This window comes from Perca flavescens, chromosome 1 (genome assembly GCF_004354835.1).
Source record: "Perca flavescens isolate YP-PL-M2 chromosome 1, PFLA_1.0, whole genome shotgun sequence".
NCBI classification, from domain to species: domain Eukaryota; kingdom Metazoa; phylum Chordata; class Actinopteri; order Perciformes; family Percidae; genus Perca; species Perca flavescens.
In genome coordinates this window covers 41,821,422-41,836,421 of record NC_041331.1, presented here as the reverse complement: position 1 = coordinate 41,836,421, position 15,000 = coordinate 41,821,422, and the positions used below count along the sequence as shown (strand labels likewise).

General features: G+C 42.2%; 2 protein-coding genes across 5 annotated transcripts in view; both read left to right on the top strand.

Moving 5' to 3' along the window:
* The window catches only part of LOC114557729 (USP6 N-terminal-like protein), a 45,232-nt gene extending 43,718 nt beyond the window's left edge, over positions 1 to 1,514 (top strand). For both annotated transcript variants that reach the window (XM_028581373.1, XM_028581364.1), the window contains exon 14: positions 736 to 1,514. In XM_028581373.1, coding sequence (XP_028437174.1) covers positions 736 to 1,367 — 632 coding nt within the window. In that variant the 3' untranslated portion in view covers positions 1,368 to 1,514. The remainder of the gene's footprint in view (positions 1 to 735) is intronic.
* A 10,747-nt stretch (positions 1,515 to 12,261) lies between these two features.
* The window catches only part of LOC114555182 (ankyrin repeat and BTB/POZ domain-containing protein 2), a 36,713-nt gene continuing 33,974 nt past the window's right edge, over positions 12,262 to 15,000 (top strand). For all 3 annotated transcript variants that reach the window (XM_028577405.1, XM_028577395.1, XM_028577386.1), the window contains exon 1: positions 12,262 to 13,293. In XM_028577405.1, coding sequence (XP_028433206.1) covers positions 12,402 to 13,293 — 892 coding nt within the window. In that variant the 5' untranslated portion in view covers positions 12,262 to 12,401. The remainder of the gene's footprint in view (positions 13,294 to 15,000) is intronic.

Sequence of the window (15,000 nt, the reverse complement as noted above, 5' to 3'; positions counted from 1 at the left end):
AAAAGCCACAATGTATAAATATGAATATAACTGTTCTGACTCTCCGCTCTCCGCCTCGGCAGAGCAGAGAGAGAGAGAGAGAGAGAGAGAGAGAGACAAAGAGAGAGAGACAGAGACACAGAGAGACAGAGAGAGACAAAGAGAGAGAGAGAGAGGTGCGCTGTTTGCACACTGCGCACAGACTTGGAGAGTCTATGCTCGCATGAACTCGGAGAGAAACTGCAATGAAAGTATCGATCTCATCACGGCAGTATCGATCCGATACCAATACTCATCTTGGTATCAATACTATCGATACTTAGATCGATACGCCCAGCCCTAAGGGCGACCAGCGTAGCGTGCGTAGTGCAAGCGTAGGGTTCGGTTTTTATTAATAAGGGAAAACATTCCACTAATGAACCCTGACAAAGCACACCTGTGAAGGTAAAACCATTTCAGGTGACTACCTCATGAAGCTCATTGAGAGAACACCAAGGGTTTGCAGAGTTATCAAAAAAAAGCAAAGGGTGGCTACTTTGAAGAATCTAAAATATAAGACATGTTTTCAGTTATTTCACACTTTTTTGTTAAGTACATAATTCCATATGTGTTCATTCATAGTTTTGATGCCTTCAGTGAGAATCTACAATGTAAATAGTCATGAAAATAAAGAAACACATTGAATGAGAAGGTGTGTCCAAACTTTTGGCCTGTACTGTAGATTCCAATTTATGACTTTTTTTGTTTCGTTTTCAGGCAAGCCTGATGAGTTGCCCCGTAAGCCTCTGGGCCAGGAGCCGCCGGTGCTGCTGAGTCCGGTGCAGCCCTGCAGAGGGAAGCCGTCCTCCGCCAGAGCTGGGGGGGGCCTGAGCCTCCACATCATCTCCCACCAGCCAGACTCCATCTCCCCAGACCAGAGCCCCTCCAAAGACCCCAGGGATCTGGACAGTGTGGACCAGGAGGAGGACGACCAGGATGCCCCGCTGCCTTCCCCAGACCCCATCATCATCCACAGCCGGGCGCCGCTCACTCCCGATGGCTCGCCGCTGACGGGGCCCCCACCTTACCGGCCCCCGGGGGGCGAAGAAGTAGACGATAAAATGAGACGGCAGATTTCAGACGCCTCTACAGAGGACTCGTCTGTCGCCAACCCTGACCGATCCTCCAGCACGCTCCCACGGATGCTTTCGGCGCCCGTGGTCCAGGCGGCCTCGCCGGCTCTGGGCCCGTCCCAGTCTGAGAGTCTGTCTGCAGCAGAGAGGGCTGAGGACAGTTACCTGGCCCAGCTGCTGGAGCACGCCTCGGCTCTGCCCGCCAACAGGAAGCCCAAACAGAACCAGGACTCGAGCGAGGCGTCAGAGGAAACGCAGGCTTCGGACATTTCATGAAATGAGCACCGATTTACGGTAGAGCCTAGACCGCACCCGATGAACGCGTCGAGGTCAACACAGAGCATACTGCGCAGTAGGGCTGCTCCCTCTTAGTCCATTAGTCGACTAATCGGTCGTTTTGGTCTTAGTCAACTTAGATCTCTTTAGTCCATTAGTCATGTTTGATGCTTTTTTTCATGCTGAATGACTTATTTCCAAGAAACGTACGAGCACATCTCTGGTAAACACAAGAATTAAGGGTTGACATTTGACCTAAAAGATATCACCGTGAAACCTATTTTGATTACTTTCATTAAGGCAGTTATTTCTTGTATTACATGTTTTCTGAAATGTTGCGTTTAAATACGCAAAGGAGACATTATCTCATTCAATATATGCATCCTTTGGCGGGACTCTTTGCGGAGAAACTCAGATTTACAGATCTGTCGATTAAATCAACTAATCGATTAGTCGATACAATTGAAGGAGTGTTAGTCGACTAAGAATTTCTTCAATCGACCACAGCCCTACTGCGTCAACACTAAGGGCTCCTGACCTGCACACTGGCTGCATGGCCTGAGCGTGGCATGAGCGGGTCAGCTGCGTGGCGTTTCCGTTTATTTTGGCTCCCATGTTAACAGGTTAGAGCTTCGTGACACGCAAGCAGTGTGGAAGCGTTACCAGGCAACATAGAATATGAAAAGATGTTTATACAGCACAGGCCAAAAGTTTGGACACACGTTCTCATTCAATGCGTTTCCTTTTTATTTTCATGACTATTTACATTGTAGATTCTCACTGAAGGCATCAAAACTATGAATGAACACATATGGAATTATGTACTTAACAAAAAAGTGTGAAATAACTGAAAACATGTCTTATATTTTAGATTCTTCAAAGTAGCCACCCTTTGCTTTTTTTGATAACTCTGCAAACCCTTGGTGTTCTCTCAATGAGCTTCATGAGGTAGTCACCTGAAATGGTTTTACCTTCACAGGTGTGCTTTGTCAGGGTTAATTAGTGGAAGTTTTTTCTTATTAATAAAAAAGCAAAGGGTGACTACTTTGAAGAATCTAAAATATAAGACATGTTTTCAGTTATTTCACACTTTTTTGTTAAGTACATAATTCCATATGTGTTCATTCATAGTTTTGATGCCTTCAGTGAGAATCTACAATGTAAATAATCATGAAAATAAAAAGGAAACTTTTGGCCTGTACTGTATGTCATTTTGACACGTTTTGACATAAAAGCAGATATAAATTAAAAAAAATAATAATTATTGATTTTCAAATATGGCACCTGTCAATACAGAAGGAAATATTCTGTAGCCTATTTTGCCGTCAATACTGCCGACTTTGTCTTTGCTGTAATCAGATCAGAATATATTTATGTTTAACGTGAAGTATCCTACACATCCATGTGTCCAGACAAGGCTAGCAGCAGCAGCGCCGCGTCAGACACCTTTCTGGTGCGCGAAGACAGAAATATCCACCAGCCAGTGTGCAGGAGGCTCGTAGTAGTTTGTTGATTCAATCGACAGATCTCCAGAGGAAATGAACGAATGACTTCCGGTGGTTTCGCTGCCGTGTCTACTGTGCCAATGTGAAGGCTTCCCGTCCGTCATCAATGTCAAAGACCGACTGTGACCGAGTATAGAGCTCATCGGTGACCGCTAGAGCTGGGCAATATATTGATATTACAGTATCTCACAAAAGTGAGTACACCCCTCACATTTTAGTAAATATTTCATTATATCTTTTAATGGGACTACACTGAAGAAATGACACTTTGCCACAATGTAAAGTATTAAATGTACAGCTTGTATAACAGTGTAAATGTGCTGTCCCCTCAAAATAACTCAACATACAGCCATTAATGTCTAAACCGCTGGCAACTAAAGTCAGTCCACCCCTATGTTAAATTCCCATAGAGGCAGGCAGGCTTTTATTTTTAAAGGCCAGTTATTTCATGGATCCAGGATGCTATTTCTTCAGTGTAGTCCCATTAAAAGATATAATGAAATATTTACTAAAATGTGAGGGGTGTACTCACTTTTGTGAGATACTGTATATCGATATTGTGATGTGAGACCAGATATCGTTTTAGATATTGGATATCGTAATATGGCATACGTGTCTTTTTTGGATTTTTGGTTTTAAAGGCTGCATTACAGTAAAGTGGTGTACTTTTCTGAACTTACCAGACTGTTGTAGCTGTTCTATTATTTGCCTTTACCCACTTAGTCATTATATTCACATTACTGATGATTATTTATCTAAAATCTCATTGTGTAAATGAGTATTTTGTGAAATAGTCAACACTACAATTTTGTTGCGGTATCGATATCAAGGTATTTGGTCAAAAATATCCTGATATCTGATTTTCTCCATATCGCCCAGCCCTAGTGACCGCCCACTTTTTGGAACGGCTCTGGTTCCTGGGAGTTATTTTTCCCCTTTCCAAATCTTCATTTGGCGTTTCATGAAATGCTTATATAAAGAGTTTTAACAACATCGGCTGCCAAGAGTGTACGTGAAATATAAACGCTGCAGTAACGTTGACACGTGTATCGGGTGCGATTTGGCATCTATGCAGATTTATTGGTTACGTATACTCTCAATGTATGGGATTATGTCTGTTACCCCTTTTCCACCAACAAGAACCAGGTGCTGGCTCAGAGATAGAGCTAGTGCCCGGTTCGGAGTTGGTTCGACTGACGAGCCTCCAAAGAACCGGTTTGCTTTTCCACAGGCTGAAGAGCCGGCACAGAGCCAGGTCTTACGTCGCTGTATACGTCTCATCTCTCCCCGCAACGTTAGCGCGGCGGCGACAAACACAAACACACCATCAACATTTGCGGACGTTGCTTTGCTAGTGATGTTCGTGGCTTTGCGGACCGACATCGGCGTCTAAACTCGGCGGCTCCAACGTGTTCGCCTTTATAGTGCAAGAAAGCAGCTCGTTTCCTCCTCTGACCACTGCTGCTGTCATTTACAGTACAGGCCAAAAGTTTGGACACACCTTCTCATTCAATGCGTTTCCTTTTTATTTTCATGACTATTTACATTGTAGATTCTCACTGAAGGCATCAAAACTATGAATGAACACATATGGATTTATGTACTTAACAAAAAAGTGTGAAATAACTGAAAACATGTCTTATATTTTAGATTCCTCAAAGTAGCCACCCTTTGCTTTTTTATTAATAAGAAAAAAATTCCACTAATTAACCCTGACAAAGCACACCTGTGAAGGTAAAACCATTTCAGGTGACTACCTCATGAAGCTCATTGAGAGAACACCAAGGGTTTGCAGAGTATCAAAAAAAGCAAAGGGTGACTACTTTAAAGAATCTAAAATATAAGACATGTTTTCAGTTATTTCACACTTTTTTGTTAAGTACATAATTCCATATGTGTTCATTCATAGTTTTGATGCCTTCAGTGAGAATCTACAATGTAAATAGTCATGAAAATAAAAAGGAAACACATTGAATGAGAAGGTGTGTCCAAACGTTTGGCCTGTACTGTAATCGCGTCCATTGTGTTTATCTGCTAATTCAATTCAAAAACGGCGGTCACGAGTTTCTGTTCGTCTTGTTGGTCATGGTAACCCCACCCCACCCCATCAGTGGCATGAACTGGCTCGGCCTGGTTCATCTGCTTGGTACGTTACATGTTCTGTATCGGTCAAGTTTAGGCAGTTCAAACTGTTTGGTGGATGACGTTACCGTTAATGTTTTGGTTGAAGAACTACAGAAGTATGATTTGTCGGATTATCAATAGTTGTCGAGCAATAGTTGCTTAACAATATGTTCTAAGTTTTAGGAGCAATATTAAGTCTGGTAAGGTCATTTGTCAAATTTTAAGAGACAACGTTACTGACTTTCTGTTAATTTTTGAATTTCATTGTTTAGGTGTTTGAACACGTTCTCGTATGAGGCAACAAATTGGGTTTGGAAAGCACAATTCTTTAACAGAAATTCTGAGCTACAAGCTGGGAATGTGAAGTTTAAAAGATGCTATTGAGTTGCATTATGGGAAGTGTAGGATGTAGTGTTTTTGGCACTTGAGCCAAACTCTGGACTGAAATTTGGCTATTCTGTGTATAATCTGTTCCCGAACTTTATGGCGGTGGAATACAAAATGAATGTGGTTTACAATTGCACAAATATTGGTATTGGCTCAAATTTAAATTGGAAAATATGACTTATCATTTGAACCAAATACTGGAGGTAAAACCCTGATCTGTGCAGAAAAATTGTATCTAACATCATCACCTTCCACAGTGTAACTGTGTGTTTCTATTCTCTCTATAATTGAATCCTTTGAAACACCTTCACACCCTTCCTGCACACCGCATGTTATTTGCGTTGTGAGAAATTGTGCTCAAAAAGGTTTCTTGCACTGACTGGAGTCAGCCCTATGTGGTCCCACAGCCCTATGGTCCCACAGCCCTATGTGGTCCCACAGCCCAATGGTCCCACAGCCCAATGGTCCCACAGCCCTATGTTCCCACAGCCCTATGTTCCCACAGCCCAATGGTCCCACAGCCCTATGTTCCCACAGCCCTATGTTCCCACAGCCCAATGGTCCCACAGCCCTATGTGGTCCCACAGCCCAATGGTCCCACAGCCCTATGTTCCCACAGCCCTATGTTCCCACAGCCTTATAGTCCCACAGCCCAATGGTCCCACAGCCCTATGTGGTCCCACAGCCCTATGGTCCCACACCCCAGTATCCCAAAGCCCAATGGTCCCACAGTCCTATGTTCCCACAGCCCTATGTTCCCACAGCCCAATGGTCCCACAGCCCAATGGTCCCACAGCCCTATGTTCCCACAGCCCAATGTTCCCACATTTCTAAGATTTTTCTTAAAATTAGGCCCAATGGTCCCACAGCCCCATGTTCCCACAGCCCAATGTTCCCACATTTCTAAGATTTTTCTTAAAATTAGGCCCAATGGTCCCATAGCCCTATGTTCCCACAGCCCTATGTTCCCACAGCCCTATGTTCCCACAGCCCTATATTCCCACAGCCCTGTGTTCCCAGGGTTAGTGTTAGTTACCAGATTTAGCTAAAAGCTACATTCCATCTGTAGTCCATTGCTACTGGATAATAGGTTGGGTGTAATTGGCTACCAAATTGGGAGAAAGGGGGATACAATCTGATACAAATTTATGAAAAAGGAAATGTGGGAACATAGAGCCTAAATTTGGAAAATATATCTTAGAAATGTTGGAACTGTGGGAACATAGGGCCTAATTTTCAGTGAAAAAAAATTGGGAACATAGGCCCGCTCCCCACTGACTGTCAAGACACCTTTACGGGACTCTGGAGCATTCAACATCACATCGGCTCTGTTTCCTGTCTGAAACGCCTGATGGAGTTTCATTGTGGAGCGAAAGAATCGGGTCGCATAATCAGATGTTTCCGAGGCATCACCCCTTTACAATAAAAATAAACCTTTTTTCGTAGTTTTGTAGCGTTTCGTCAGAGAACAAAATGTTGACCTTTCGGCCTTTGTAAAATGTTTGCTAGCAGAGTAACAGGTTTTATTTTTTGTACTAATGTCTTGATGCCTTATTTGGATCAGCTTCAGTTCTGCTGCAGACGGTGTGTGATGTGTTGAACCCTGCACAACCACAGAGGAAGTGAGGTCGTTTGACACAACACAAAAGGAGGACAAAAAGTAACTTTTTAGGGGTCGGAACTGAACAGGAAAGCTCTGACGTGGTGAGCTGGCTCACTGTTATGATTGTACACATTGAAACCTATTGAGCTCATTTTAAATAAGTGTTTTTTTAGCGCAGTAATTTATTGTTTTATCCAGGTCATTTCACCGCTTTTGAGCTCACACTTTTCAAGAACTGGAATATTTGCTGCATATCCATTAAAGGGTAACTACCCTTTTTTTCAACCTTGACCCTAGAGAGAGAGAGAGAGAAAGAACGACACGCAGCAAAGGGCCGCAAGTCGGAGTCGAACCTGCGGCCACTGCTTCGAGGAGTAAATCTCTATATATGGGCGCCTGCTCTATCAGGTGAGCTACTGAGGCGCAAGGGGACAATCTGTCTCTGACATTGGTCCAGTATTAAGCAAGATCGTCTTTCGACTTTCCCAATTATACTATACTAAGTGTCTGACAGCGTTATGGAAAGGATTTCTAAGGAGGTCGACTTTTCTGTTAAAGAGCAAGATCCTTTTTTTACACATAAAAACATCTGCGAAATTGCGTTCTCTAAACCCACCAGACTCCATGTAAATAAACATAAATCATTTTAGCATCGTAAAATCCACTTCATTCAAAGTCGACAGAAACTAAATAAAACTATGAAAAGCCGTTTTGCGTCGTCTTTCCACTTTCCCAACCATCACAACTCTAGTTTTTGTTTAAATAAACACATAGTTTACCGATTTACATGTGGAGATATGTTGGCTCTATCTACGCTAAAAGTATTGTTTTTTTAAATGGAGTCTGGTGGGTTTAGAGCTAGCGACTTCAGAGCTGTTTCTGGTTGAACAAAAAGGGTCTCAAAGAGGTTTTTAAATGTCTATCTCTGTAGAGATCCTTTCTATAATGTTGACAGACACTTAGAATAATAATCTGAGTCTGTCAGCGGCAAAAACAGAACTTTTAGTGGACCAAATGGACAATGAACATTTGCCCCATAGGATTACATTGCAGCCCGTTCTGTGGCTGCTGGTTACAGCGTTCACGCTTAATACTGGACCAATGTCAAAGATTGTTGTTCCCATCAGTCACTTGGACACAAAAACATGGGGAAATAGGGTCCAGGTTGGAAAAAAGTTCCCCTTTAAGGCTCCTTGAACGGTGAAAAAAGCCCCTTTTGTTTTTTGTTTAATCCTACAGAGGAGGATCAGGATTTAGACATGTCAGATTATAATAGCGTTGTGTTTGTACAGTATTGTAGAACCAGTAGGTACAGTAAGAACCAGTTTCCCCATCTGAGGGTTGAAAATTCATTCCTGTGCTTAGAAATAGTGAAAGGCTGACATCTTGTGGTTGCTTTAGGTTCAGCATGACTCTGTCTAGCTCTAGCCCAGAGAAGCAGAAATGTAGTAGGAAGACTTTTGGACATGTAGAATTAATCCAAATTACAATTAACCCTTGTGTTGTCTTCCCGTAGACCTTATTGCAACTTTTAGTTTTTCTGGGTCAAAATTTCAAGTTGAAACCTCCACACACTTTTGTCACTTATCCCGAAATTCTTTGTCGATTTGTTGTTGTTTTGACCAAGTTTTTGAATATTTCTCCAACATTTTTTGTCACTTTTTGACCTTTTCCCGAAGTTCATTTTTTGTTGAAGTTTTTTCGTTGTTTTTTCCCTACTTTTCTGTCACTTTTTTCAGTGTTCTTTAATCAATTCTTCAAATGCTATAAAATTAAATAAAACACCCAAATTCAATAAAAGTATTGAGCTGATCAGTTTAACTTGTGAAGAGCGTTGTAAGGAATCATCCACGTTATTTATTTATTTTTGACAATTTGGTTGAAAGAAACCCAAATTTCGGATATAGAAACTTTTTGAAAATGGTTCAAATTTCACCCCGAGGACAACAGGAGGGTTAAATCAGATTTGAAAATATCTAAAGTCATGCCACTTGATGCCATTATTTTTGAAATATGTGAATATGTTCTTGGCTTTTAATGACATTTGACTGTATTTCAATGTTAAAATTACAGCTACTTGTTTTGAATAATTGTGTATCAAAGTAGCAGTTGAACCAATTTGCAGGTAGTTTTACTCTTTAATTGAGATGACGTTATAATATGACATTGTTTAGTATTTCAGGTCAGCTTGTGCAGGTTCTTCTTGGCTACAGATTTGTTTTACATTGAAAGAACCTTGTGTTAGGAGTTAAAAGAAATTGATGAAACCCTGGAGCTGAAACAATACAACTTCTATCTTCCATGATCTTCTGTTTCCTGTCTCTGTCTGTTAGTATTCTGAGACGTGTGAGAGAGTGGTTATCATAAGAAAGGAGCAGTTCATTTACACAAATACGTATATGTTTGCAGGGGAAATCTCTTCTGACAAACTCACAATCGCACTGGACCTTTTCTAGATCACGTGTCAAACTCAAGGCCTGTGGGCCAAATCCGGCAAAAACTGTAGTTACGTTAGCCTGACCAACCAGACCCACATCCAGATGTTGGGTCTGGGAACTCAAAAATGAAAAAAAATGTAATGTCCGCAACACTGCTTTAAACTCCCATATTTAATATAAAATGCAACGTTTTGACCCTACTGGGTCTTCTTCAAGGACCAATAGACCCCGTGACTCTGGACGGAGACCAGTGAAGGATATCAGAAGTCTCTTTCCCGGTGCTGGCTGAGTGTTACTGAGCAGCCTCCAACTGAGCTTGAAGACGTAGATGTGACGTGAGCAACCTGTCTGAAAGTGTGAAGTCTTCTGGTAGCTGTGAGAGAGAAATCTCAATCATTCCCAATCTTACAGAGACGGAGAGTGTAGGTATATGTAAGGAGATAACATAGACACAGGCTAATTACTGATCACTAACATGCTAGTTAACATTAGTAATTAAACCTAAACAGCTAATGGAAGTCCAAACTGCCTGTGAGCTTCTCCTGTACTATACGGTAATTCCTCTACTGTGTGACAGTAAGTCTCGTGGTTATGACCCAATCGTTAGCCTATTTTTATAAAAGCGTCTGCTACGGGGCCATAACGTGAGCTACAAGGTAATGGAGCCTTTTATACATTGTCGTGTTTCTTTAGAAATAAACAATGGACAAATAGAGTCTTTAAACTCTTCAGATGTAAAGTTATTCTCTGTCAAAGTGACGTAAGAATGAATGGGAGTCAATGGGATGCTAACGGGAGGGGATCTCTTTGTAGCATCGAAGTGGCGCCATAGGAGGTTGGAGTTCTGAAGCGAAGCTTACCCCCCTTGGTTGCCGCCGCCATCTTGGTACAGACATCTGATCCGTTTTGACCATGAAGACTTAGAAAAAGACAGACTTTTGTGCGACTTTAGGATGTTAATGTGAAAGAAATGCCAAAACTAATCAGCATGGAATAAAATATTTATTTCTTTTACAAAATTTTGCCATTTTGAACTGTTGACTTTAATATCACAAGAGCTAACGTTAAACCCTTGAATTTTAAGCAAACTAAATTAAGCTAATGCTAGCTTGTGTCAGGTAAAAGTATGTTTTAATTAATAAGTAATGTATCAGTAAGATGCTGGAAATAATCTCCACAATAAAGCTCTTAACTTGGTAAACAATGTCATGTTTTTTTCTTCTTCTCATGACTTCATATGACACATAGGAACATGATTTTATCTATGGGATCTTGTAAGGTGGATGGAGAGTCTTAAGTGGCTAAAACTGCCAGAAAATACAGGAATTTGGGGACATTTTTTTTTCAAATGAATGAGTGGAAATATGCTGCAGCAAAAGCAATGTGCAGGACTTTTTTTTCTAAGTTTGTGGTATTTACCAACGCACCTACACAGAAGGATGTGCTGGGTTTTTTCGTTGAAAAAGAAAATGAAAGCTCAGATGGGCCGATCTGGAATCTTTTACTTATAAGGTCATAAGGCCACTGAGGTCTATATAAAAAGAGACTTCAGATACAGTATTAGAGGACCACTAAGGCCTATATAAAAGAGACTTCAGATACAGTATTAGGGGACCACTAAGGTCTATATAAAAGAGACTTCAGATACAGTATTAGGGGACCACTAAGGCCTATGTAAAAGAGACTTGAGATACAGTATTAGGGGACCACTAAGGTCTATATAAAAGAGACTTCAGATACAGTATTAGGGGACCACTAAGGCCTATATAAAAGAGACTTCAGATACAGTATTAGGGGACCACTAAGGTCTATATAAAAGAGACTTCAGATACAGTATTAGGGGACCACTAAGGTCTATATAAAAGAGACTTCAGATACAGTATTAGGGGACCACTAAGGTCTATATAAAAGAGACATCAGATACAGTATTAGGGGACCACTAAGGTCTATATAAAAGAGACTTCAGATACAGTATTAGGGGACCACTAAGGTCTATATAAAAGAGACTTCAGATACAGTATTAGGGGACCACTAAGGTCTATATAAAAGAGACTTCAGATACAGTATTAGGGGACCACTAAGGCCTATATAAAAGAGACTTCAGATACAGTATTAGAGGACCACTAAGGCCTATATAAAAGAGACTTCAGATACAGTATTAGGGGACCACTAAGTCCTATATAAAAGCATCCTAAGAGCACCATGTCATGGGACCTTTAAACTTCTTTTTGGAATTCATGGTCAATAAATCTCATTTATAGGAGATTATAGGCCTACCTAATTTTAAATTGATGAATGATTCTGACTAATTGAATGTCGGTGGAGTTTAGTTTACTCAGGTTTTGAAACCATTTCAAGTTTTTCAAATGCTATAAAGTTGAATACCCACAATTCAGTGAAAGTAGGGATCACGTAGCCTACTTGCAATTGTACTTAACTTATTTGGTTAAAAACAAGCCCATATTTCTGATATAGACGTTTTGAGAACGGGTCAGATTTGACCCGAGGACAACATGAGGGTATTTACTTGAGACACTTACGTTAATTTAAGATAGCCCTTTTCATTCATTTTGTATTTTAATATTTTATGCTCCTAGGTTTTGTTTTTTCTATGCTCGGACCGATGCAAAAATGAATTTATTAATGTGCTATATCTTTATTCTGGGAATATAGTTCTGGTTGTAATCATTATGGCCACCGGGAGGCGCTGTAGGGCAGAGTAGTAAACTCACCTGTATTAATACCATAGACTGGAGTCTGGCTTTCTTTAGTTCGTGTTCTTAAAGCACTTCTCCTTCCCCTTCATGTTTAGTTTAGGTTAGTTGTGGCACAGCAGGACAGTCTCGTGCAGCTGTCTGGTTCTGGGCAGTTGGACTTTTACGCACTGCGGCTAAAACTTTGGACTGGAAAACTGCTGGGTCTGTTAATAACTGTGCGTAAAGTTAAGAGTTACGTAAATCTAATCCGCTTCTCCATCATGTCCAGCACCGGCAGTGTTTTGGTGAAAACCCTGGAGGACCTGAGCCTGGATCCGGGCTATGTGACTGGGGAACCCTGCTCGTCCCTCAGCCTGTCCTCCTCCGGCAGGTCGAGGCAGTCTCAGCCGCACACAAGCCCTCGTCACCGGGGTACCTGGTGGCAGCACGCCGGTGATTCTCTGTACAGCAGAAACGGCAGCTGGGACACGGTGAGCACGCTGCCGGAGGACGCGTGGGACATCCTGGTCAAGTGTCCCTGCCTGCCCGACGTGGAGGACTATCCCTGGACCGAGCACGAGCTGCGGGAAGTCGTGCGCAGAGTCACCGATTCGGACGCCGCGTTCACCGGGGAGGCTGTCCACAGGCTGTCCGGTCTGCTACGGAGGGCTTTGGTGCGGATCTCCCGGGAGGCGCAGAGGCTGAGTGAGCTCCACAGGCGGTGCACGCGCCTGGAGATCCAGAGCGCGGCGAGGCTCGTGCTGAGCTGGAGTCTGGCCGAGAAGTGCATCTCCTCCGCGGTGAAGGCGGTGTCCCTGCACTGCATGAGCTCCGGGGACACCGCGCGTCAGCGGGGCGAGTCCGCGCGCTGCGGGTTGACGCTCTCCGTGGGTCGCTTCTTCAGGTGGATGGTGGAAACACGCGTGTCGGTGCGCGTGCACGAGTACGCCGCCGTGTGCCTGGCTGCATGCGTGGAGAGTTTGATTGAGGAGGTGGTCGGACGGGCGCTGCGTGCGGCGAGGCTGGCCGCGGAGGAGGAAGGGGAACCGGGCAGCGGGGTCCCCCGCGGCCCGGTGACCGCGGAGCTGCTGGAGGGAGCCGTCAACAACGATGCCGAGCTGTGGGGACTGCTGCAGGTCTACGAGCATCTGATCTGTGGCAAAAATGCCAATGGTGAGTTTAAGCACTTCATCTCCTAAACCAAAGGTTATGGTTAACCCCCGTGTTGTCAAATTCGACCCGTTTTCAAAGTTTCTGTATCAAAAATACGAGTTTCTTTCAACCAAATTATACCAAGGAATAAAGTTTACAGTTTTACAAAGCTGGGTGGTATTACAGAGCAGAAGAGTTAATGGTGGCATCTAATTTCCTACATTGTGAAGTCAAGTCAAGTTTATTTATACAGCCCCCTATCACACATCTCTAATTTGCCTCAGGGGGGCTTTGCAATCTCTACAGCAGCATACCCTTTTAGCCCCTTGCTTTGGATAGGGAAAAACTCCCCAAACTAACCCCTTGCACTAAACTCTTTACCTTTATTTTGCACAAACTATATCTCCTGAATGTTGTGCACGTTCATCAACATTTCCAAGTTCAAGTTCAGTACTGTTACAGAAGCAGGATGTTTTGCCCCTGAGATTTTGGGCTCTCTTTCCAGAGGGCAGGAGTTGGAAGAGGGACATCTTTGCACATCACATATTTGGGTTATTTATGTTTCTGTTTCTTTTCCGTTTCCTTTCTCGATGTTCATGTATCCTTTTTCTAATTAACGAGGGAAAAATAGAACATAAATAGCAGTAGTCTCAGGGCCAGCCCTAGACTTTTGGGGGCTCTAAGGATTCGGTTTTGAGGGACTCTCCCCATTGCCACATGTTGCCACTGCACTTGGCACTTAACCAACTTGTGTATTGTAAATATTAGTTTAAGCACTCATAATGTACAGATATGCATTTAAAGACTAATGTGAGACCTATTAGCAGCAACACTATTTTTAAATAGACCGGCTCTGTTATGAGCTCTATAGTGGGACATTTCAGGTGCTCTTGGGGGCCCTCTGGTAGCCACGGGGCCCTAAGCAGTTTGCTTATGGGTCGGGCCAGCTCTGAGTAGTCTAGACAAAAATAATAGATACTTTCCGGCAGTTAAAGAAGTCTACCAACATGGTGGAGAGAGTGTGATGGGAAAACCCCATAGACAGGAAACGGGCGATTTGGGTAATAACGGATATGGAAGTGGAAGATCCTCTGTGATAAACGTCTGCGCTCAGATGCTCTCTGAGATACTTATTGGGTACATTGTGGTTCACATGAAGACACATCCTACTCTAGATAACTCATATGTCTTCTCTGCTTGCATGTATGTAGAGCTGCAAACATCAATAGATTAATTGTCAACTATTTTGATAATCGATTTATTGATTTGAGGTCATTTTTAACCGTCCTGTTGATCCGTTTACAAAAGCTTAATATCAGAACTATGACAACAGAACATTGAAAAAAAGTGACAAATGTTGGAAAAAGTGACCAAAATGCAGGAAAAATACCCGACAAAAACATTTTTTTTTAAACGCTGAAAAAAGTGACCAAACTTTATTGAAAAAGTGACAAAAAAAAGCATAAAAAATATCGCCAAAGGTGACAAGAACTTGTTAAAAAAAAAGTGACAAAATATTGCAAAGAAGTGGAAAAAAACATCGGAAAAAGCGACAAAAGAGTTGTTCAAAAATTGACAAAAACATTTTAAAAAAATGCCAAAAAAGTGAAAAAAAAATTGTGGCAAAAAGTGACAAAAAACGTCACCAAAAATGACAAAAACTTGTTAAAAAAAGTGACAACATTTTTTGAAAAAAGCAACATTTTTTTTAAATTGACAAAAACATAA